The following is a 25,182-nucleotide window of genomic DNA, read 5'->3' on the forward strand; positions in this document are numbered from 1 at the left end:
TGTAAAACTAACCAAAACATCACAAAAAATTCATTTTTGGATGTTTGCAAACTTAATATTTTACCAAAATTCTTTCATGGTCCAATCAGACTAAAATTAAGATTATAAAAGATTGTTCTGTTGTTTTAGGGAAATAAATTAGAATCTTATTTAAGGTTGAAAATGGATAAAACCAGCAGTGTTTAAATGTAAAAAAAAAACTTTCTGGATTACTGTTTGAAGAAATCTTAACTTTGTCAAATATAAACATTCTTTCATTTAAGTTTAATTTTTTTTGCAAAGTAATTTTAATAAAACTTCTTAGAATATTTTAACAGTAATCATTGTTTCAGTTATGATTTTGATAACATTTCTTTAATATTTTAATGGTATCTCATTAAAAATAGCATCCCATTAATATTATAATATTTCTATAATATTTTAATATAATCTCATTAATATTTTAATGGCACCTCTTTAATATTTTAACAGCACCTCATTAATATTTTAATGACACCACTTTAATATTTTGATAGCACCTCATTAATATTTTAAACATTGAATAATGATAATGCTTCATAGTGATGCTACTGTGAACAGACCCCACTCGCCCAAATAAGTGCATTTCTTTTTTATAAACTTCAAGGGGTTTATAAAACTGGTGCTTAAATGTGGGGTTCATAGCAATAACAGTGGATGCAAGACAAATTTCTCCTTGGATAGGATGCAGGTCTATTGCAGGTAACTTTCCCAAAGACCTGGTACCTATTCCCCAACAAGATATGTGGAACCATGTAGAAATAAGTGTCTTGCTCAGTGACACAACACAATGCCTGCAATCAGACATGAACTCACAACCTATGAGTTTGTAGTCTGATACCTCATCCACTTGACTATTTCATATCAACTGTACAGCAGTCTAGAATTTCAAAACATTAAGTTAATATCATAATTGAGTCATGGAGGCTTTAAAATGTGACATCTGGTTACTTGGGGTGTTGTAATCTCGTGGAGGAAGAGGGCAAGCTTGATGGCCCCTTGATGAAAGAGCTGGAGAATGGCTGAGTTCCAAGAGCCCTATAATTTTGTGAAGAGTTTTGTCCCTGTTCTTAGAAAATTTGTTTGTGGAGTGTAAATCTGATTGTGAGTTGTAATGTGATGTCGATGTGGAAGCGTAGGATAGTGTGCTCAGCGAACCGTGCACTGAATATGACGGTTCATCTGTTAAGTCTGAAAACTCTGAGCCCGTTGTGATATAGTCTGGGTGTGGCTCACTGGGAATATCACTGTCTGAGCTGATGTGTTCATAATGATGTGTCACAACATTGCTGTAGATATGAGAACAATCAGAATCAGATTCATCAATGTTTTCTCTGAACAAATCCTTCAGGGAAGGATCATCAACAATGTCGTAAAAGTTATTTGTCTGAGGTGAATCTGGTTTATCATACATCTCATATAAACTGTCCTTCGATGATGACACCATATTGGGAATCTCATACATATTCTCATCTGATGCATCGTATAAACCACTGATACTTTTCGGATAGTTCCCTTTTAATATGCTTTTATCCGGTTTATCATAAATATTTCTACTCCATAATTTCTCTGATTCACTATCAGACGAGTCTTCGACATCTTCATATGTATGCTTTTCTTTGTTGCAGTTCAGTGTTGTCTGTGAGTCACTGTCGTCAGAGTGATACAACATTCTCGCAGACTTCACAGGATGACGACTTTGGGTCTCCGTTTCTAAAGATTCTTTACTGTGTCGGCGAGTTCGTCTCTTGCTGACTGATAGCGTTGAAGTCTGGAATCCAGTGTCCGTTTCATCCGTTTGATTAGTTTTGCTCTCGTTACTATGACGACCTGAGTCAGAGTCAAACTCAAAAGTATGGTTAATTATTGAGGCTCTGTTGCTTCTGGTAGAGTTTGAAGAATTTTCATGCTGACCATTAATATCTGTTGTGACTGTCAAGTCAGTAGAATCATACAACGAGCGATTTTTCTTGCACTTATGGACAATATGATGGTTTTTCATTTCTCTGTCAAAATAAAATGAAGAAATAATTTTATTGAAATTAATTAGAAATTATTAATTTCAGATTTTCATATATTACAGTACCCACTACCTTCATTATGGTACCTTCTCTCTTCAAGATGGTACCACAGGTACCTTCAGTGTGCCAAATGGATGGTCATAATGGCAACAGGGAAGATAAACACCATCACCATTTAATTCATGTGGGGAGAAGACTGGAATGTTAGCCTTTGCACACACACACACAAACACATACGCACACATTCACTCACACACACAAATAGAAAGATAGATGGATGGATGGATGGATAGTGAAAGAGGTAGAAAGTGAGAGAGAGAGGATGCTGAACTTACTCTTTCTGTTTCATGTAGATGATGGAAACACAAATTATGCAGCAGATAAATAAGAGACAAGCCAAGATGAGAAGAGATAATTCCGGAGCATGAAAATTCCAAGATTTCAGCTTCTTGGAACTTTTCTCTTTAAAAATCTTCTGTAAAACAGCTTTATGTTCCAGGACCAAACTACGGAAAAGGGGGAAACAAGAGGAAAGAAATAGATTTATTCAAATATAGTTTGTATGGAAGCGATGAGTTTGGTAATTCTCTAACATATCAGAGACAATCTATGAGAGAATATTGTTTACTTTGTAGAATTAAACCAACATTGACATACTTTTAGATTCTATGTTCCAAAGAAATGGCAAAATGGATGAAATATCAATCTTAAGACATTGTCAGTTGAAACCACACTGTTGGTGTTCCATTATGTATTTTTGTAGATATTTAATGATACTGACTGGCCTAGGTTACCTAGAGGTACAGGGAGTTCTCTATATACAGTGATCTGTTCTCTACGTAACCTATCATATGCTAACATTCTACCAAAGGAGAGACCTTTCTATCAACATTTTAACTCCTGGAAACTATAATTATATAGCCAGGGACAATAACTATACACCCTGAACCTACAGCTATACACCCTGAAGCTGCAGCTATACATCCAGACAGAATAACTATATACCCTGGAGCAATAGTTATACATCCTGAAACAACAGCTATGTACACTGAAAAAAATTGCTATGCACCCTGATAGTATCGTTATTCACCCTGAAATTACAGCTATACATTTCTTAGAATATAATTATGTGAACTGAAAATACAGATATACACACTGAACCAATATCTATATGTCCTGAAATGAAAGCTTTAGACCCCAAAATTACAGCTACACACCTTGAAATATAGCTGTATATGCTGTAACAATAGCTGAACAACATTAAACTGGTTATACACCTTGGAGTTACTACTATGCAGCCTGAAACAATAGCTAAACATCCTGAATCTGATCTAAAGTTGTTGTGTGATGTCGACGTTGAAGGAAAGTCAGTAAAAGAGTCAGAGGTGAACCTTTGACCATTGTTATACTTTCTGTCAGTGGAATAGACAGGGAAATGGTTTTATTGCTGTTGTCGTAGCTGTTAAAGTATGTCACACAATAGGTCATGTGACATGTCACATGATATATCACATGATGTGTCTCCATGCCAAAGTCACCCCAGTTGTTTTACGTACCTCTTTAAGTGTTGTCTGGACAATCTGGTTCCATTAGGAAATGTTGCTGTGATTTGAACTGTTGATCTGCAAATACCATAACAGATGTTAGATGAAATAACAAATGATAATAATATATAATATATTAATACAGTAATTCCTCGACTATTGCAGGTGTTATGTTCCAAAACCCCCTGCAATAGGTGAAAATCCACAAAGCAGAAACAGCACTGTGCTGTATATTTTTTATTTTTTATTTTTATAATTTGTATATATTTATTTTATTATAAATGCAAAACAACACCATGAAGGAATTGGCGTAAGCTTAAATAATAAACCACGATAGGTGAACCACGATAGGAGAACCACAGTAGGTGAAATGTGATAGGTGAACCGTGATATGGCAAGGGATTACTGAATCCCTTTTATTAATACCTGTGCTGGCACCATGTAGAAAACGCCCATGCTGGTGCCATACAAAAAAATACTCAGTAACACTCTGTAAAGCAGCTGGCCTTTAGAAGGGCATCAATTCATAGAACCATACCAAAACGGACAATGATGTTATACATAGAAAGAAACATTAATATTGTACTAAAAAATAGATGTTCTTCCTTTAATGAAAGATACAAATAACATATTTGCTATTAATAACAGCCCATTTTGCAGAAAACTCGCTTTAATTCTAGGCAAAAAAAATGTTATTTTCACAGAAAATAGCCCATTTACTAGCAAAAGCATACCATTTAGTGACGGCCCATTTTACGAAACACTGGAGTCATTTTTGTTATCTATGGTTATAACTGTTCTAGAAAATGATGTTCTCTTCCCTGTAGCAAAATCATTGTTGTACAGTGTTATGAGGCTGTTAATGCCAAACTTACCCTCCAAAGAAGAAGCTTTGTCCCTGACTGTCTGTCGGTCCATCAATGACATTTTCAATATTTACACGAACACCAGTTACCTTAGTTAAGGCCCTGAAAAATAATCAATCATATCATTTAACATCATTTCTTCAAAGATTAATCATATTAGTCCATATTAGTCATACAATGACTAGAATTACTTATGACTGATCTTCATATGACAATCAATCATAGGCTGACATAATTAAGATGCATCATAATTAAGATGCATCATACCATTGATGTTATACAGCAGTAGTTCCCAACCTGCAGACCCCTGGTGGTACACAATGGTAGTACTGGGGGTCTGTGAACTAAATTCAAAATTTCATATTTATATATATATAATTTCAACCAGTAACATACAAATAAATTAAGAATAATAAATTTGAGTTAAAGGTATAACATAATATACATATATATCATTTGATAAAAGTTCCAAATCAAGTTAAAGTTAAAATTAACACAATTAAAAATTTAAATATATAATATAGATCGATATAAAATAAAATAAAGAAATGAGGTAAAACAAAATAGTCTATCAGTTAAAAATTTTAAATGATTTAACATTATTAGAGTTAAAATATAAAGTTCTATACTTCCCTCGGGTATAATTTATAATTTAAAACATTATGAAAAGGTTGGGAACCACTGTGATACAGGAGACAATTTCATCCAATGTTAAATAGAACTTACCATTCCAAAGATCTTTTATTATTCAGGACTTGCTTTTTCAAGAGCATTGTTGACACAAAGTAGCTGGCACCAATAATCTTGTCTTCCAATACAAGCTGGAACATGGAGAGATTGGTCAGATGTATGTATGGTCAGGTGTACAACATGTACGTGTGTGTGTGTGTGTGTGTGTGTGTATGCGTGCATACGTGTGCGTGCATGTGTGTGTATCCATGTGTATGTACATATATGTTGAAGCTAGAGCGTTTACCTTGACTTTTACTAACGATGATAGAGGTGGGTTCCCTTTATCGATTACTCTCACCAGAAATTCCACACCATTTCCATCACCATTTTCTTCTGCCTCCAGCTGAAGACTTCTCTTCACAATCAATTCTCCTGTTTTATTTTCTATCACAATATGGCGCCCAACACTATAAATAAACAAAACAAAACAAAAAACAAACAACAATTAATGATTATTTATATATTTATTTTATTGTTATTGTCATCGTTTAACCCCAGGTCAGCCCTGATCCATGATCCATCTGAGCCATGATTAATGAACTGTTGTTGTTTAACCCCAGGTCAGCTGACTCATGATTAAAAGACTGTCAAGGCATGAATATAGTGTCTGAATTTAAGGCTAAGTGTATCTCGGACTACATCATCCAACAATGTTATTACTTTTTTAAGATAGTAAGGTGTAATTTGAGGGAGATTTCACTGTTATTTCTTGTAAATCAAGCAAATTTGTTGGGACATGAGCAGCAAGGAAATGGAGACGTCTTTCATTGGCTGCATGAATAATGACTGAAGTAAACTCACAAACATTTACATGAAATATCGATTGCTGAACATAAAGACATTTGGTCCTGCGCTGTTTACAAGAAACAACAGAGATGTTTGCTGACAGAGAGAGAGAGAGAGAGAGAGAGAGAGAGAGAAACTGTGCTGCATCTGTTGAAGTTTCTTATGAGATGTGTGAATGTTCAGAATTGGTCTGTCCAAGAACATGCAGTTGTCTGCAGCAATGTCCAGAACTGTCTGCTTGGCATCAGTGAAGGCACAACTCAGCTGGCTGCTTTCAACACTTTGTGGGCCTTGTGACTTTGTGGTTAGCATGTTGGACTCCTGATCGTAAGATTATGGTTTCAATTCCTGCACTGGGTGATACATTGTGTTCTTGAGCAAGACACTTCATTTTACATTGTTCCAATCTGCTCAGCTGGCAAAAACGAGTAATCCTGTGATGGATTGGCATCCTGTCCAGGTGGGGAATATACACACCATGGAAACTGGGAAACTACCCCATATGAGAAGATATCTTTACCTTTACCTTCAACACTCTGCGATTAACTGACCACCAAGAATGGCTTTAATAGGGGACAAGAAGTATTTGTCTCTAGAACTATCAAAGAAAACTAGATCATGTCTCAGCTTCATGCTGTTTGATTGATTTACAGGCCAATCACATGAATCTATGATGGTTCAATAATGGTGTCTGATCAAGTATCCAGTGGTTAGTTTTCCAGTCACTGCAACACAAGATTAATGGGAATCCACCCCCAGTGTATGGCAGGTATTTAATTGTTTCGATTTTCACTGGAAGAATAATAATGTTGATTTCCAGCAGGATTTGAACTCAGAATGTCCAGATGAAATAAAATATTGTAACATATTCTAGTCTGAGTTATATCATCCCCTCCCCCCTCACCCCTCAGATTTCAAACTGATCTGTGGAAAATATTGGTTTCATATTTTGGCACAAGGCCAGCAATTTCAGGGGAGGGGTTAAGTCGATTACAACAACCCCAGTGTTCAACTGGTACTTATTTTATCAACCCCAAACCCCAAAAGAATGAAAGGCAAAGTCAACCCCAGCAGAATTTGAACTCAGAACACAAAGATAGTTGAAACGCTGTTCAGCATTTTTGCCTGGTGTGCTGACGACTCTGCCAGTTCCCCACCTTGATCTGTGAGAAATATTTAAAAAAGTCTAAGTTTGACTATTAAACAAGAAAATTGATGGCACCAACCTGAATTCTGCAGGAATTCTATAAAAGAACTGATTATTCGGAGGTTCCCTGTCATTATCAGATGCCTGGAATGTAATTAAACATATAACAATCGTTAATCACTCATTTAGAATTGATTTCTAATAATTAGAGATAATTTCAGTTTTTGAAATGTATTACAATTTAGAAATTATTTCACAGTTTTATAATTATTTCTTTAATTTGAGAATCTTCAAATATTTTAATTGCATCAGAGAAATTCTTACTGAAGAAAACTATTTGATATGTGCATGTGTGTGTGTGTGTGTGTGTATGTGTGTGTTTGTGTGTGTGTGTAATGTAATATAATACAATATAACATAATATATATTTAAAAGAATCTCAAATCATACAGAAATAATTACTAAAATATATAATAATTGCAAAATTGTAATATATTTTAAATGCTCTCAGATACACACAGACACACACACAAACAAACCAATACATAGATATATACACACTTTTATAGGTATGAAGGAACAAACTTGAGAAATAAAATTCAATATATTTTTAATCGTTTTTTTTTTGCTGATTTTTGTGTGTGTGTGTGTGTGTGTGTGTACATGCTTGCATATCTCTTTCAGATGATTGCATTATATATATGTAAGTCCACTGTTAATTATATCATTTTATATATATATATCCACCTAAACTCAAAATTACGACATTTAACACAGTAAGAAAGAAATGACAGACTAACACACAGACATACAGGCAGGCAGGCAGGCAGGCAGGCAGGCAGGCAGGCAGGTAGACAGACAGACAGGCACGCAGACAGGCAGGCAGGCAGGCAGGCAGGCAAAAAGTGGAAAGTATTGTACTTACGCTAATGTATCCAATAGTTGTGTTTATTTCAAGTTTTGGGAGAACTTCAAAAATATAAACTGGTTTGTTGAATGTTGGAATATGGTCATTGATGTCTTTGATGTGAAGAAACACAGTCATATTGATGGTTGTCTACAAGGGAAAGGTGACGGAATAGCATTGACATCTGCATCCATACATATACATATATATATATGCACGAATATCTTCGTGATGATGACAATCATCATATATATATAGTAATAATAACAATAATCCTTGGATGGTGTTTATAAACATTTAATGCATCACTACGCACGTTTCCACAAATCACATGTTTCATAAGATCATAGTCCATATTACTGGGATGATTACAGTGTAGACCGTAGTATCCAAGGGCATCGGAGAGATCATGTTCATGCATTCATTTCTTCAGGCAATACATGCATGTATATATGTATGTATGTATGTAGGTATGTATGTATATATGTATATATGTGCACATACATAAAAATATATATGCATATACAAACATAATACATACATATACATATATGTATATACACATACACACGTATACACATATATATGTATTTATATGTATGTATGTGTATGCTTAACTCTCTTAACTATTCCATTTATGGGAAAATTAATTAACCCTTTAGTGTTATATATCCGGCTGAAATGCTTTAGCCATTTTATGTTCAAACTAGCCCGATCCAACCTCTCACACCTACTCTGCAATGTCATTCTAAAAATAAACATTTACATCTTTAAAATTTTGAAGCTACAAGATAATACCAGATTAATTTTTAGAAATGTGAATAAATAAGGATTACTTTTGACAGTAATCGTAACACTAAAGGGTTAAGGAAGATAATCAAAATATTAATACCAATTTAAACTTTAAAATCAAACTGAAATTCTCTCACATATCCTGCAGTTTTACAATAGCATGAAATAAATTTCCCCTGGATAGGATGCTAGTCCATTAAAGGTGATCTCCCACATGTCTCACAACATGGTGAACAAATGTGATGTATCATGCAGTATCCTGCTTATGAAAAATATTGTACACACCTGAAGTAGATTAAAATTAGGTTTGAGCCCCAGCACATGCTTTTAGCCTTAAAGTATTTCATCCCTTCTACTTCTCTCCCAGACTGTTAAAGAATTAAATTTCAAAGACTTACTGTTTCTGTACAAGCCAAAACTGTTAATTTATATTGTTGAACTGTTTCGTAATCCAGAAGACCATTCACAACAACTTTACCACTGAAATGATAATAATAATAATAATAATAATAATAATAATAATTTTTTCTACTATTGGCACAAGGCTTAAAATTTGTGGAGGGGGGACTGATCGAATGCACCAACTCCAGTATTACACCGGTACTTAATTCATTGACCCCAAAAGAATGTAAAGCAAAATTGACTTTGGCGGAATTTGAACTCAGAATGTAGTGATGGGCGAAATACTGCTAAGCATTCCATCCAGCGAGCTAACGATTCTGCCAGCTCACCATTTCGTTTTATCAACTTAATTAAAGTAATTTAAATTACATTTGATTAAATTTAAAACTATTAGAATATAATTATGTTGGGAATGTTACAGTCATTAACAGAATTTCTTACAATTTCATTATTTTGACTGGAACCGGAGAAATCTTCAGGTGGATGAAGATCATACCAGTACTGGAACCCTAAAATAAAAGAAGAAAACCGTTTAGATTCAAGGAACAAAACTCATTTTTGCCTTTGCTTGTTTGTTTTTTTTATTAATATTGGGTTGGTGCATAATTATTGCGGCTTTTTTTCAACAAATTTTATTCAACAAAAACAGTAACAACATATAACAAAAACATCTTTAAATGATTATTCCGGAGCATAGTCACCATCTACTTCAATTACTGTTTCCCATTTGCTTGGCAAACGGTCAGACCATCATTTAAAGATGTTTTTGTTGAATAAAATTTGTTGAAAAAAATCCGCAATAATTATGCACCAACGCAATAGTTTCTATGAAACAATGTAATATATTGCAACATGATATACACGCACACATGCACACATGTATGTGCGCACACATACACAAAAGCATGGTTCTTTGGGATGACTAATGGTAGATGGAGACTCTTTGGAAACCTATCAGATATATATGAATATAATATGTATGTATGTGTGTATGTATGTGTATGTTTGTTAGTGTGTGTGTGTGTGTGTGTGTTTAGAGTTTCTACAAATATGATGGAAAATAGACTAAAAGAGACAGATAGATAGTTAAAAACAGGGAGAGAGAGATAGGCATATATATATATATATATATATATATATAGAGAGAGAGAGAGAGAGAGAGAGAGAGAGGGAGGGAGAGAGAGAGAGAGAGGGAGGGAGAGAGAAAGAGAGAGAGAGAAAGACTTACCTTGAAGTCATCCTTAAGGTTGGCCACAGTGGTGTCCCTTGGAGTGTTCTCCTTGATATAGATGTATTTGACTCTGGAATTGTCCTCTGGTTTTGTTGTATTTTTGGTGACGATCATCACTGGAACTTTACTACACAGTCTGGAGGTGGGGGTGGGGAAGAGACCACAAAGTCAGAGTTTAAAAACAACAGATTCTACAACATTTACCAATCAATATACTGTCTCAATAAACTCAAATGTTCTGTGCCAAACATATACATCGCTACAACAGGAAATAACTGTCCCTTAACCCCTAATGTCTGAAATCCTTCAATTTATACTGAATTCTTTCTTCCAGTCAGCGTCAAAGTTTATATACCTGTCAATCATTAGTCAATCAACGGTCAGTCATCATCATCAGATATCATCCAAGAAATCATTGATCTCATGCCTTTAATGATAATAATGTTCATTTTTGGTGAATATATATATATTTTTGTGAATATGTATATATGTATTCACACACATACACACATGTACACAAACACAAATACACACTCACACATACACACACATGCACACAAACACATATATACTGAGAGGGACAAAGAGAAAGAGAAAGATAAATAGATATATAGACAAACAGACTGACATAGATAGATAGATAAATAGATAGATAGATAGATAGATAGATAGATAGATAGATAGATAGATAGATAGATAGATAGGTAGGTAGATAGATTGGTAGATAGATAGACATAGATTGATGGAACCAGTTTACTAACCTTCTTGAAAGTTCTCTTGGTGAATCACAGGCTTGAAGGAAGAACCTGTATGAAGTGGCAGGTTTTAGAAAACTATTTGCTGTAATAACTCCAGTGTTTTCATCAATGTCGATGGGGGCTGGTTGTTTGCCCCACTCAACGATGTTTGTTAAGCCATATTTAAGGACTGCATTGAGTCCTACATCACGATCAGAAGCGTTTACCTTTGAAAGAAAATGCAAACCATTATACACATTAGTTTAATTGAGTTACTTAAGAACTAATGTAATTAAAATTTTCTGAAGTAGCCCTTTATCCTCTTGAAGTCAGTAAAATAAACACCAGTTATATACTAGGGACAATATAACTAACTTATGCAGTATATATTATGTATATACACAGAGGCAATGATGAATGACCGAGGCCTTTGGTATTATGCCATGCTTAAGAAGAAGACCCATCAAGCCAAGTAAAATCTCAGTCACAGCAGATATTGGCGTCAAGCAAGGTGGTGAGCTGGCAGAAACATTTGTTTGTCCCCTCTATGTTTAGCCCCTTGTGGGCAATAAAGAAATAAGAAACATTAGTATGCCAGGCGAAATACTTAGTGGTATTTTGTCGACCTCAAATTCCGCTGAGGTCGACTTTGCCTTTTACCCTTTCGGGGTCGATAAATTAAGTACAAGTTGCATACTGGGCTCAATCTAATTGACTGGCACCCCACTCCCACCAAATTTCAGGCCTTGTGCCTAGAGTAGAAAAGATATTGGTGTCATGCAAATGGCACCCGTGCCAGTGGCATGTAATAGCACCCATTACACTCTCTGGGTGGTTGGTGTTTGGAAGGGCATCCAGCCGTAGAAACCCTGCAAAATCAGACAGGAATCTGGTGCAGCCTTCCAGCTTACCAGCCCTGGTCAAACCGTCCAACCCATGCCAGCATGGACAATGGACGTTAAATGAAAAAAACTGATGACACACACATGTGTGTGTGTGTGTGTGTGTGTGTGTGTGTGTAATTTTCTTACCGTTCCAATGGAAGTTCCATTCTTCAGTTCAGTAGCAAACAGGAGGAATGCTTGCTGACCAAACATTGGCCAGTTATCATTGTCGTCCAAAAGTGTGATTGTGAGATAACAAGATTTGCTTTTTTGTCCACTTCTTTCAACAGCAAACACCTGAAAGAGAATGGTAGTTTAAATATATAAGCAGTAGACAATGGAGCACAATGCATTTCCGTCTGATTCATGCCAGCATGAAGCATTAACCCATTAGTGCCCAGGGTCCCCTTTTTTTAGGAGCAGCAGGATAATCCATCATATTTCTGCAACACCTGTATTTTGCTGAGATACCTTTAGTTACTCATCAAGACTGAAGTGTATTTCAAATATCGCAATAAAATTTTTTTTTATATATTTAATATCAGATAAAGTAGAAAAAAAGAGTTTTGGTAATAAATTAAATAAAATAATTTGGGCACTAATGATGATGGTGATGGTTTTTGAACTTACACTAATCACCAGTGTTGAGTGGGTTTCTCGGTCCAAAATACGTGAATTCTTCACTGTTAGCTCCCCTGTGGAACTGTTCACTTGAAATGCATCATATTTGTCTTTTAGTCGATACTGGAAGATGTTGAATGGATCCTGAGAAGAAACAGAAAAGCAACAATATTGATTTCTTAACTGTGGACGATAAATATTAAGCTTAAAACTCCTAAAATGGTCCGGTGGTTCATGAAAGCGCACAAATGGTTTTAGTGAAGATAATCCCAGGTGATGTTCTGATACTGATTCTATAAGATTTTGAGTCTCTGCAATGAATCAAATTCTTAGGAATGACATATTAATTAGTGAGTCATAAACAATTAATTGGACCAGAATGACTGACTATAACAGGGTCTCACTGGCATTATAAGCATTTACATCAATAAAGTGTATTTTGGACATTAACAATATCAGACTGAACAGCATTCTTTAGTTTAATAACCACCAAACTTTTACTGAACCAAACCAGAAATCTTAATATCCATTCCTTTCTTTCATTAAACTCTGACATTAATTATAACACACCTGATTCTTTATTGAATCTCTCTGAGTACCTTCTACTCTGATAGAATCATTTCAAAGGTCAATAATCTTTAGCTCACCCCAGTACATCTGATTTCCCAGCAATCAGCCAGAAGATTCCCATTCAGTTTAAATCTCAAATATCTGAAACCATTCAACTAAAAACCAACATGAAATAAGAAATGTAGTTTATTACCTTATCAGCATCAGTTGCATGGAATCGGTAGATGAAGAAGCCTTTTGGAAGATTTTCTAAAACCTCTACAGACTGAAAGTAAGAACCAAACTTTGGTAGGTTGTCGTTAATATCAAGAACTGTAATGTGGGCCACTGCTATGGCTGTCTTCGTGTAAGGGGCATCAGTTTGATAGGCCTGGTAAAAAACAGAATTATTTCATATTTCCATCAAAATTGTTTAATGTCTTGTTTGTGGGTTTAAATTCTCCTACGAACTGCTGCCATTAACCATTTCACCTTCTATGTCAAATTGACTTAAGCTAATTGTGTGATTTGCTCATGCGATGGTCATGTGGTGGTCATATGATGGTCATGTGATGGTAGTACATTGTGATAGAGTAAAGGCAGGTGATTGTGGTATGATTTTGGTAGCAAGACTAGAAGTGTTATATTGGTAAGATTATTTAACAGTTATTTTCTAAATGGAAGAAGACTAAAGTAAACCCTAGAGATATTTAACTGCACCATGGTTCCTAAACCTAGGATGTAATTCCATTTGAGAATGTTTACCATTTACTTGACTTCTGGAAAACTACCATATTTAATTAACAGTAAATTTTTGCATTAATATAATTCAACAGAAGACATATTGGAATACAACATTGACAGTACTTGACTTATACTTATTTCATTGACCTTAGAAGCAAAGTTGACCAAGACAGCATTAAAAATCAGAATGTGACTAAATATCACAAGTCATTTTGTCTGGTACCTTAATGAATCTGGCAATTAATGGCCCTGGTAAATATTCCTAACCTTAATATCAAGCCATTGTTTAATAGATACAGGAGGTGCCAATTCAAGATAAGACACTTGAGTTCCAACATGGCTATTCTTGATTCTAATACTATGTTAGTAAACAGCAATAAATAAGAAATATTTTTTGTTACTTTATTCAATTATTTATTGCAAGATTTCAATAAAAAGTAAGAATTACTTCTGAGGAACTGAAAGAAGCAATCATGTACAAAATCATACGAATTCTTATTTGAAATAATGCATCTGAGTTCTGTTGAAGTGTGATAAGAAAATGGTAGAGTACCTCAATATAAATAGTATAAGAATCTTTAGTTTCTCTGTTTAATATTTGGCGAAGAATGATGGAGCCAGTTCTGTTATCAACATCAAAGGCATTTGATGCCACAGCTTTAGTACCTGTAAAGGTAAAAACATAATGTAAAAAAAATAGAATAATCTGTTTGCTATTAGTCTGAGGATCGACCCTCCATTGACTTTACAGACATTTGTAGAAGGAAATAAATAAATAATTGACAGATGGTGATGGTAAATATTTAGATTAAATTGTTGCAAATAACTTGAAGGCTGGAGGGTATATCAGCCGAAATGTTGTGTTAGCAACAAACAAGATGAGGACAAATATCTGTCAATTGTAAATAATGTAAACAATTTCCTGTAATGTTTTGATTTGAAGAATATCCACCAACCTTTATGCATTCTGTAGTTGATGGTTTGGTTAATGCTCCTGTCCCCGTCATATGCCAGGATAGGTGGAGCTGAAGCAAGCGTTGTGTTTATTAAGTTGATAGCCTGGAAATTAAACAAATTTATGGATTATAACGAATTCTAGTAAATCACAATAATTTATAATTTGTTTAATTTATAACAATTTAAAATTTGTTAAAAAAGTAATATATATATCATATATATGTCATTTTGAAACATTTACAAAAGAATCTATGGAGAAGCTATTTCCTCAGTCATCTCAACCAGTTCTTTGCAGAATCTCAGAATATGATAACATTTTATTCAAAATATGGAATTTATGCAACAGTTTTGGTTTCATTATAACCATTCTCCAAGGAAGAGTTCTTTACTGCCATTCCACAAGAAATGGTAACCGCCCCCACAATCTCTTGTTCTACATTGTTCTACACGAGATTATTTAATATTCAGATTCAAATAAAACAACCAAACTATTACAAACCTCTTCTTCTACTGAAGCGTAATAATGAAGAAATGCGAAAACTGGTGGCTTTGTATCTTCATCTTTTACGGCAATGGTTAGTAGAACAAACTGGAGATTTTCACCATTCTACAAAATAATGGAACATTATTAAAATAGGTTCAACAACACATTTATTATTAACACCATAAGATATTCTCCTCCTCTTCCTCCATTTCTTCCTACTTATCATCATTATCATCATCATCATCATCATCATCATCATCATCATCATCATCATCATCATGATTATCATCATCATCATCATCATCATCATCATCATCATCATCATCATCATCATCATCATCATCATCATCATCATCATCATCATCATCATCATCATCATCATCATGATTATCATCATCATCATCATCATCATCATCATCATCATCATCATCATCATCATCATCATCATCATCATCATCATTATCATCATCATGATTATCATCATCATCATCATCATCATCATCATCATCATCATCATCATCATCATCATCATCATCATCATCATCATCATCATCATCATGATTATCATCATCATCATCATCATCATCATCATCATCATCATCATCATCATCATCATCATCATCATCATCATCATCATCATCATCATTATCATCATCATGATTATCATCATCATCATCATCATCATCATCATGATTATCATCATCATCATCATCATCATCATCATCATCATCATCATCATCATCATCAACTATGAGCATAAATAGAAGTGGTGATGACTGCACATACATATGCATTCATACATACAAATATAATATAGTTAAATTTTTCTTACGAAAGATATAGACCACATAGAAGTGCTCAAGTCGAGCCTGAAACATCAGACAAGTATAATATATATATGTATATATATATATATATATTATATATCATATATACCAACCCGTTTAGAGCAAAGTGTGGCAGAATGTGAATTCTTGGGGAGAGAATGCCAATCATACACTGCAAATGACCATGATATCTGGGATTATAAGAATCTGCAAGACTTTAAAAGATGATAAACAAAACAAGAGGCTTTCCTTCATAACCTTGACCAGGGAAAATTTATTCTAAATTAGAAACAGAAAGATAACATACACACACACACACACACACACACACACACACACACATATGTACATGTGTATGTACGTATGTACATACATGCATGCATTGATATATATGCACATACATACACACATAGAAAGAAGGTGAGAGGGAGAAAGAGAAAGAAAGAGAGAAGAGAGGGAGAGAGGGAGAGAGAGAGAGAGAGAGAGAGAGAGAGAGAGAGAGCAGAGAAGTGTGTTGTCTTACCAAAGCTGATATATTTAGGTGATAAGTATTTCTAATGTCGTAATCCAATTTCTTCTTCAACAGAATTATTCCTTTCTGTGGATCCCCCATCACAAAGGTGTCGTTATAGGAATTCATCTGCAGAATGAAACGGATCAGAAAAATCAGTGTGTCATTAAGATATTGAATGTATGCGTGTGGTGTGTGCGTGTGTGTGTGTGTGTGTGCGGATCATCATCATCAGCATCATCGTCATCATCATCATCATTGTTTTGATGCCCACTTTTCCATACCTATACCCTCAATTATAATTTTAATAATAATTATTACCATTTTGAGGTTTTTATTCCCATGCTGGCCACCTGAGAGGATCGGTATTTAAAATAACGATCTTATCCTTATTTATATAAATTTAAAGATATATACATATACATACATACAGATGTGTGTGTGTGTGTGTGTCTAATACACACACATACACACACACGCACACAAGAATGGAAACAGTTTTCTGTCTTCAGTAAGTTTTGTGATACTTAATGATGCTGTAATATTTCTATTTCAAAGGGGTCAGCTTTGTCACACTTTGTGTCACGCTGAATCTCCCTGAGAACTACATTAAGGGTACACATGACTGTGGAGTACTCAGCCATTTGCACGTTAATTTCATGAGCAAGCTGTTCTGTTGATCGTATCATCTGGGACCCTCGTCGTCGTAACCAACAGAGTGCTCCTTCAATATTTCTATCATTATTTTGCCAGGTGGTGGCCAGACTTGGCTAGCCCCACCAATTGCTTCTGCGCAATTGCTTTCATGCAGCAATAAAAGGATGAACAGCAGTAAGAATGGTAAACAAAGGAACAGGCAGAGTTCTCGTCCAACCCACTGTTGGTATCTTGCACCAGCAAAAGTTATATAAACACAACAGGGCCAGAAATTAGGACATAAATTAGTTAATTAATTAATTAATTAATGGTTCTACAGTCACAGCTGGGTGGATTGATTGGGTGTTGTAATACCAAAAGTCTTGTAAAGTTTATATTCGTCAGATCGTCTCGGTCATATCCTTGGTGAGGTTAATGAAATATTGCGTAGTTGTAAACAAAGTGAAGGAGAGATTACAGAATATTTTCTTAACGAGCAGGAAAACAATTAATCCATGAACATCTGGATGGAAAAACAGATTCCAATTGACTTTATTATCCTGCAGAGAAGCTTAAAAACCTCTACAGCCCAATGAACACCTCTGAAGGTAAAGTAAACAAACCTGTCTCTAATTAAAATACAGAGGTAATAAGAATAATTAATGAACGCAACACTGCCATCGTTAAATTATCCATAACGTTTTCATAGAAGTTAAATAAACAGAATATGGGATAGAACCAACCATCTGGTCACCTTTGACCTCTGATCTCTGACCTATGATCTCTGTAACCTCTGACAGCAGTCTGATTCTAAAGGAATCAAATATTCTTACTGCAATGAAGAATTATCAGCAGTGTGTGTTGATAGTTTGTTAAATAAACTAATTCTTTGACTTTCCTTACGTTCCTGTATGAATAACACACACACACACACACACACACACACACACACACACACACACGTACACAACTCAATTAGATAAACTCCTTGTTATATAACTAAACCAAATGTATTTATAATATAGATTTGTACCATTAATTATTCAGTAGTTAATTGTTAATAATGACCAAGAAACATAATAAAGTTTGACCATTTTATGGCTGACCACTCCACTCGCCAATTTGGTTCACTTTTTTCCATTCCTTTCCAACAAAACCATAGCCACAGAAATGATATCGTAACTCATTTCTACAACTGAGTGAACTGGAGCAATGTGAAATGAAGTGTCTTGCTCAAGAACACAACACAGCCCAGTCCCAGAATTGAACTCACTACCTCATGATTGTGAACCTGACGCTGTAACCACTGAGCCATATTTTTGTATATGTGTGTGTGTGTGTGTGTGTGTGTGTGTGTATGTGTGTTGACTCACCTTAATAGTGTAATCTATAGAATTATTCCGGCCACTTCTTGTATTGTTATCAAAAGATTTTGAGACAAAACCAGACAGATTTATGACAGAGGAATTGACCGATGTTGTCTAAAATTTAAGAAAATATAATTCTTTATCAGAAAAACTGCACAAAAAAAAAAGAAAATGATTTTGAAATGTTTTCAGTAACATGAAAGCAAAATACATTCATAAAACTATAAATATACTCAAAAATATGTTCCTAAACATGTATTCATCATTAAATATATTCATAAAAATATACAATTGTATTCATAAATAAATAAAACTGTGATCTGATATTGATTTCAAATTTTGGCACAAGGCCAGCAATTTTGGGGAAGGGGCTAGTTGATTCATTGACCCCAGTATTTGACTGGTGCTTATTTTATTGTTCCTCAAAGGATGAAGGACAAAGTTGAGCTCTGCAGAATTTGAACTCAGAACGTAAAGACAGATGAAATGCCGCTAAGCCTTTTGCCTGGCGTGGAAATGGTTCTGCCAGCTTGCACCAAGTAGTGATCTGATATTGACATGGCTTGCATACACAGGTTATGATTTAACAGGTTATGCTACTAAGGATGAAACTCTACAAATTGTGACTCTATAGGTTATGACCCCAAAAGTTATGACTGTAAAAGATATGAACCTATGTTAAAGTTATGAATCTACAAGCTACGACTGTAAGACCTTTTAGTTTTGATATAAGTTATCACTTTATAGGTTACTACCTTCCAATTTATGGATCTATAAGCTGTGATTCTAGAGGTTATGACCTTGCAGACTTGGCTGTGATATCATAGATTATGGAACTACAAAATCAGGTCCTACCAATTAAGGCTCATGGGCTTTAATCATACATGCCATGACTTCAGAGTTTATGACCCCACACATACCATGGGTCCTACATGTTATAATCCTATAGAGCTGTGGTTTTCAGCTGAGGCATTGCAATACCCTAGGATGTTATAGAGAGGACTAAGAGATATCATTAGGTTATTATGATTAAACAACATATATGACCAAAACATCGTTGATGAGAGTGTCATGTATACTAATTATAGGGAAGAGATATGTTTACAAGGGCCAGGGTAATTTGGGAGGGACAGAGTATATCACGACTAGTTATTAATTAAGATTCATAAATATATGGAAATTTTGGGGGGATTTTGGAGAACAAATAGTATTTACCTCTGGTATATCTACTGACAAGCTTTTGACTGTGTATGAAGTGGTATCGACAACACCAGGAGAGGAAACAGTTATGGTAAAGTCCCTTTTCACTTTTACCTGGTAAAGGGAGAAGGAAAGGTTATACATTGAAAGGTTAGTCACCAATATACACCTGCACAAAGGTATTATATACAGACATAAAAACATATATACACACATATATATGTGTGTGTATATACATACATACACATATATATATATTCTTTTATTTGTTTTAGTCATTTGACTGCAGCCATGCTGGATTACCGCCTTTAGTTGAACAAATCGACCCTAGGACTTCTTCTTTGTAAGCCAAGTACTTATTCTAATGGTTTCTTTTGCCGAACCACTAAGTTACAGGGACGTAAACACACCAACATCTGTTGTCAAGCGATGATGGGAGGTACAAATACAGACACACAAACACACACATATACGATCGGCTTGTTTCAGTTTCTGTCTACCAAATCCACTCACAAGGCTTTGGTCGGCCCGAGGCTTTAGTAGAAGACACTTGCCCAAGGTGCCACACAGTGTGACTGAACCCAGAACCATATAGGTGCAGCCACTCCTGCACCTATATATATAAATGAAGTATAAGGAAAGGAAAAATTGTAGGTGTAGACGATCTTCAATTCATAATCCAGGTTGGTACAGAACCAATATACATTCTACAAATTGTTTCGGAGTCTAATTTATTCCAAAGACAAAAACGAAAAACTCTTCTTGAAATAAAAATTAGATTCTTCATCAGGAATTACATATTGGTATACATAATTATGACCAACAAAAATGTAAGTATGCATATATATTTGTAATGGAAATGGACTGAGAGTGTATAAAATTTATTTATATTAGTATTAATACACTTAACCGGTTTCAAATTTGTATAATTTTCAAAAGGGTAAGAGTTAAAGGATATGGAGCTGTGTCAATGCACATACATATATACATACACATACACACATAAAAACATACATATATGCACCCATGTGCACACAAACACACATACATCTATTGAGTGTATACACATACATATAGATGTGTACATATAGATGTGTACACATGGATGTGTACACATACATAAGTTGAAACACAGATCCACTCATGCAATGACATCCATGTCTGTACACAGATATACATGTGCAAAAATATACATTCATGCTTGCGTACATACACTGTACATGTATCTACATATACACACTCATGTGTGATGATAATGGACAGCATTCCTTGGGAGATTCTGAATCTGAATGAAGCCACAATATTTATGAAACAAGCAAAAAGTAAACAAAAAAAAAATGAAAGAGAAAAGGAAAAAAAAGGAGACTTACTTTGTTATTGGTTGTACAAGTGATTCTTAGTTTAAATCTTTTGGTCGGCTGCAAAGAAGAAAATAAAAATAAGCCCAAAATATTACTGGTATGTCTATTCTCAAGACTTTGTAATATATTTCAAATGTTATTGGGTCCAGTAAATGACTAAAGGTTTATGACTATTGGAAAATGATTAACTTGAATAGCCCAGTCATCTCAGCTGATAAAACGTGCCACGTGTCTATGATTAAGGCTGAGAGTTCACCTCTAGAGGAGTGAATTCTGGTTTGAAAACTAAATTGGTACTTTTTCAGTATTGCAAGCAGTGGGAGCATCATAAAATTTACGTGAGTTTGAGGACGACTGATCGGCATGTATCTTATGAACCTAGTCTGAAATAATAATCTTCTTGTTAGATCAACCAATTTTAATTACTCCAGCTGAACCCTTCCATGACCACAACCAATTAACCTTTCACCAATATATAATCGTTAACAACCCTATTTACCTGAGAGTTCACTTGAATCCTGTGACGGCAGAACAGTTTATTGTCCAACACATAAAACTCATTCGGTCCTTCAAGAATTGAAATGTGGCTGTCACTTGGGAAAGTAAAAATCTTTGAATCTGTAAAATATTGAAACAGAATTTTTCAAAACTGTTCTGAGTGTTGAATAAAACGTTATTATTGTGTATATATATATATGTGTATTTGTGTGTGTATGCTTGTTTCAAAATTCTTGAATGCATGTGTGTGAGCATATACATGCATACATGTGTGTGAATGACATATATATATATATATATATATATATATATGGAGGTGCAATGGCCCAGTGGTTAGGGCAGTGGACTCATGCTCATGGGATTGCGGTTTTGATTCCCAGATCGGACATTGTGAGTGTTTATTGAGCAGAAACACCTAAAGCTTCATGAGGCTCCAGCATGGGGTGGTGGCAAACCCTGCTGTACTCTTTCACCACCTTTTTCTCTTGCTCTTTCTTCCTGTTTCTGTTGCACCTGTATTTCAAAGAGCCAGCCTTGTCACACTCTGTGTCACGCTGAATCTCCCTGAGAACTACATTAAGGGTACACGTGTCTGTGGAATGCTCAGCCACTTCCAAGTTAATTTCACGAGCAAGCTGTTCCATTAATCGGATCAATTGGAACCCTCATCACCGTGACCACAGAGTGCCAGTATACAAACCGTCCAAATTTAAGTTTATATTTAAAGCTAGTTTAAGCTTAACACCAGAATTGATGGCTTGACCCTATGCTGAGAGTGGAGTCCAATTTATTGTAAAGTTCAAGTTGTTTGGGGCTTTACGACTAATAAGCAAAACCTGAAGACCAAGTGTTCACACGTGCTATTTGGGATGGTTTCTACAAAAGGATGCCCTCCCTATCATCAGCCATTTCGTAAAGCGCATTTTGTTGTAACCCCAGAGATTAAATAATCTTTATTGAGAGGGGACGAGATGCACACACACACACACACACACACACACACACACACACACACACACACACACACACACACTTATAACTATACATACATTCATACACACATACATATGTACGTACCTACACTCATACATACATACATATAATTACACAAACATTTGTGTATGTACCTATGTAAGGCTATAAAGAGTTGTTATGCAATTTGTTATTTTTACTTTTCTTGTTATCTTAAAATATATTTCAAAGTTGGGTTTTTACAAGAGAAATGTATTTTCTTCTTAGCTAGAAACAGCCCCGCCCACAAAAAAAAAAAAGTGAGTTATTAAATATTTTTCAGCCTCTAAAATATATAAATGGTTTGCAGATATAAAAATGCTTAAAACACAGTTATAATTAGGATTGCTTATAAAATTGTGATGTAATTAAAATTTCTGTGAAATAGCTACATACCAGGTGCCAAGGTCTCTTTGATGTGAACAGAAGACTGGAATGTACAATCTAAAAATAAAAATTAAACAAAATAAACTAGTATTTAATGAAACATATAAATGTCCATCAATTTGACAGTAATTATACAGTAATAATGAATAATATAATAACATACATTTTTATCTGGTATGTCGTTAATAAATAACGAGAGAGCATTGAGAATATCTGAGAGAATGTAATCTATTGTTTTAAGGTATTCCTTGTATAATATACGTTTACTCTCCCTCCTCCACCCCACTCCAACCTTTATTGGTTCTCTCTTTGTGGTGGCCACTTCTGTTCAGGAAACTCTGGGAAGTAATTAGAAATTCTGGTGTCTCAGTTTCCAGACCAGCAGTGGTCAGTTGTCTTTGGTTTCATTTTCACTCTGACTCATTTTTGTTTAGTCTGGCCACATACTGACCACGTATAGGTTTGCTTCATCATTTTTCTTTTGTTTTGTCTGCAGGTTTTTGGGTGTTTTTATGCATTATCATTAAGTTTTGAATTCAAATTCAACAAGGACCAACTTTACTTTTCATCCTTTAGAGGTCAATGTAATCGAATTAATCCCTTTGGCCTGGTGCTGGCCTGGTGCTCAAATTTGAATTCATTGTTATTGTTGTATCAAGAAAAGCTCTCAGCTTTATTTTGCTAGGTGTGATAGGTGTCAGGTGCCCGCAGCCAGCGGTTTAAGGTGACACTTCTTTACTTATCACGCTTCAAGAATCTTGCAGTTCTATCTTTACATTCATTCTTCTTGAGTCCAAATCCCATCTTAATATCAGCTGTAAAACAGCGGATCTTGTCCACCAGGGATTATTCGAGCTGGCAGAATCATTAACACACTGGGCAAAATGCTTAGCTGTATTTCATCTGCTGCTACGTTCTGAGTTCAAATTCCGCCGAGGTCGACTTTGCTTTTCATCCTCTCAAGGTCAAGAAATTAAGTACCAGTGAAACACTGGGGTCGATGTAATCGACTTGTCCCTTCCCCACCAAATTTTAGACCTTGTGCCTTTAGTAGAAACTATTATTATTATTATTATTATTATTATTATTATTATTATTATTATTATTATTATTATTATTATCATCATCATCATTATTGTTGTTGTTGTTGTTATTGTTAAGGCAGTGAGCTGGCAGAATCGTTAGTGTGCCAGGCAAAATGCTTAGTGGCATTTTGTCTGTTTGTATGTTCTGAGTTCAACTTCTACCAGAGTCAGATTTGCCTTTTATTCCTCAAGGGACAAACAGAACAACAACAACACATGTATTGAAATTCACTCATATTGTCGACACTCCTCCCTTCCTCCCTCCCCATTTCTCAATTTCCCTCCTCCTTCTCCCCTCCTCCCTGGTGCCAATACAGGGTTGGCCAAAAGTCACCTGACAGTAAATCAAAATTCCATAAATCCTTAATATTCAATCTTATTTATTCATTCCAATTATGAATCTTCAATAATTGAATGCTGTGAGTTAAAATTACCATTTTTTTTTTTTGTTTTTTCAACATTTGTCAATTTATTAGCAAAGTCTCATATAAAATAATTTCTTGTTTTAATCTGATTTACTGTCAGGTGACTTTTGGCCAACCCTGTATAAGAAGCCATTCTGTTGTCTACACTTCTCCTACCCTTCTCTCCCCTCTCTCTCTCTCTGATGCCAATCCAAGGAACTGTTTCTGCTGGTCTACTGTAGACTTACCTTCCAAGGAAAACTTGAATGTCAATAGAATTATAAGCAGTAAATAAATTGTTTTAGAAGACAATCTAACATCCATTTCGGTGAATTATTGTTTAGTCTTCAACCTTCCAGTCTGAGGAATCTGAAAGAGCAAATAAAACAACCAATAAATATTGTGAATGCCATCATCATCATCATTTAACTAATGTCTGTTGTCCACGCTGGTATGGTTTAACTAAGGTTGGT

At 34.9% G+C, this 25,182-nt stretch overlaps 1 protein-coding gene across 1 annotated transcript; it reads right to left on the reverse strand.

Annotated features, from left to right (window-relative positions):
• Nucleotides 1-775: 775 nt before the first annotated feature.
• Nucleotides 776-25,082, reverse strand: LOC106880265 (uncharacterized). Its single transcript, XM_089366497.1, has 25 exons — nt 24,958-25,082; nt 23,230-23,277; nt 21,824-21,942; nt 21,334-21,381; nt 19,979-20,077; nt 18,770-18,877; nt 16,773-16,889; nt 15,438-15,545; nt 14,938-15,040; nt 14,535-14,647; nt 13,452-13,628; nt 12,698-12,832; nt 12,215-12,364; nt 11,208-11,410; nt 10,444-10,582; nt 9,657-9,724; nt 9,212-9,293; nt 8,040-8,171; nt 7,194-7,258; nt 5,426-5,588; nt 5,176-5,270; nt 4,459-4,551; nt 3,596-3,661; nt 2,375-2,545; nt 776-2,024 (listed from the first exon to the last, which is right to left on the reverse strand). Exons 1-25 carry the CDS (start codon nt 25,031-25,033, stop codon nt 926-928), a joined length of 3,777 nt encoding a protein of 1,258 aa, XP_089222623.1. The 5' UTR covers nt 25,034-25,082; the 3' UTR covers nt 776-925.
• Nucleotides 25,083-25,182: the final 100 nt, after the last annotated feature.

The sequence above is a fragment of the Octopus bimaculoides genome, chromosome 19 (genome assembly GCF_046866305.1).
Source record: "Octopus bimaculoides isolate indiv1 chromosome 19, ASM4686630v1, whole genome shotgun sequence".
Classification (NCBI taxonomy): domain Eukaryota; kingdom Metazoa; phylum Mollusca; class Cephalopoda; order Octopoda; family Octopodidae; genus Octopus; species Octopus bimaculoides.

Excerpts from the sequence above, each read along its gene's own strand:
- LOC106880265 (XM_089366497.1), bottom strand. The coding sequence starts at position 25,033 with ATGGATGTTAGATTGTCTTCTAAAACAATTTATTTACTGCTTATAATT. Across the intron at positions 9,725-10,443 it reads ACCTTAAGGATGACTTCAAG|GGTTCCAGTACTGGTATGAT; the intron begins GTAAGTCTTTCT and ends CTTTTATTTTAG. Across the intron at positions 9,294-9,656 it reads CCAGTCAAAATAATGAAATT|TGGTAAAGTTGTTGTGAATG; the intron begins GTAAGAAATTCT and ends TTATCATTTCAG.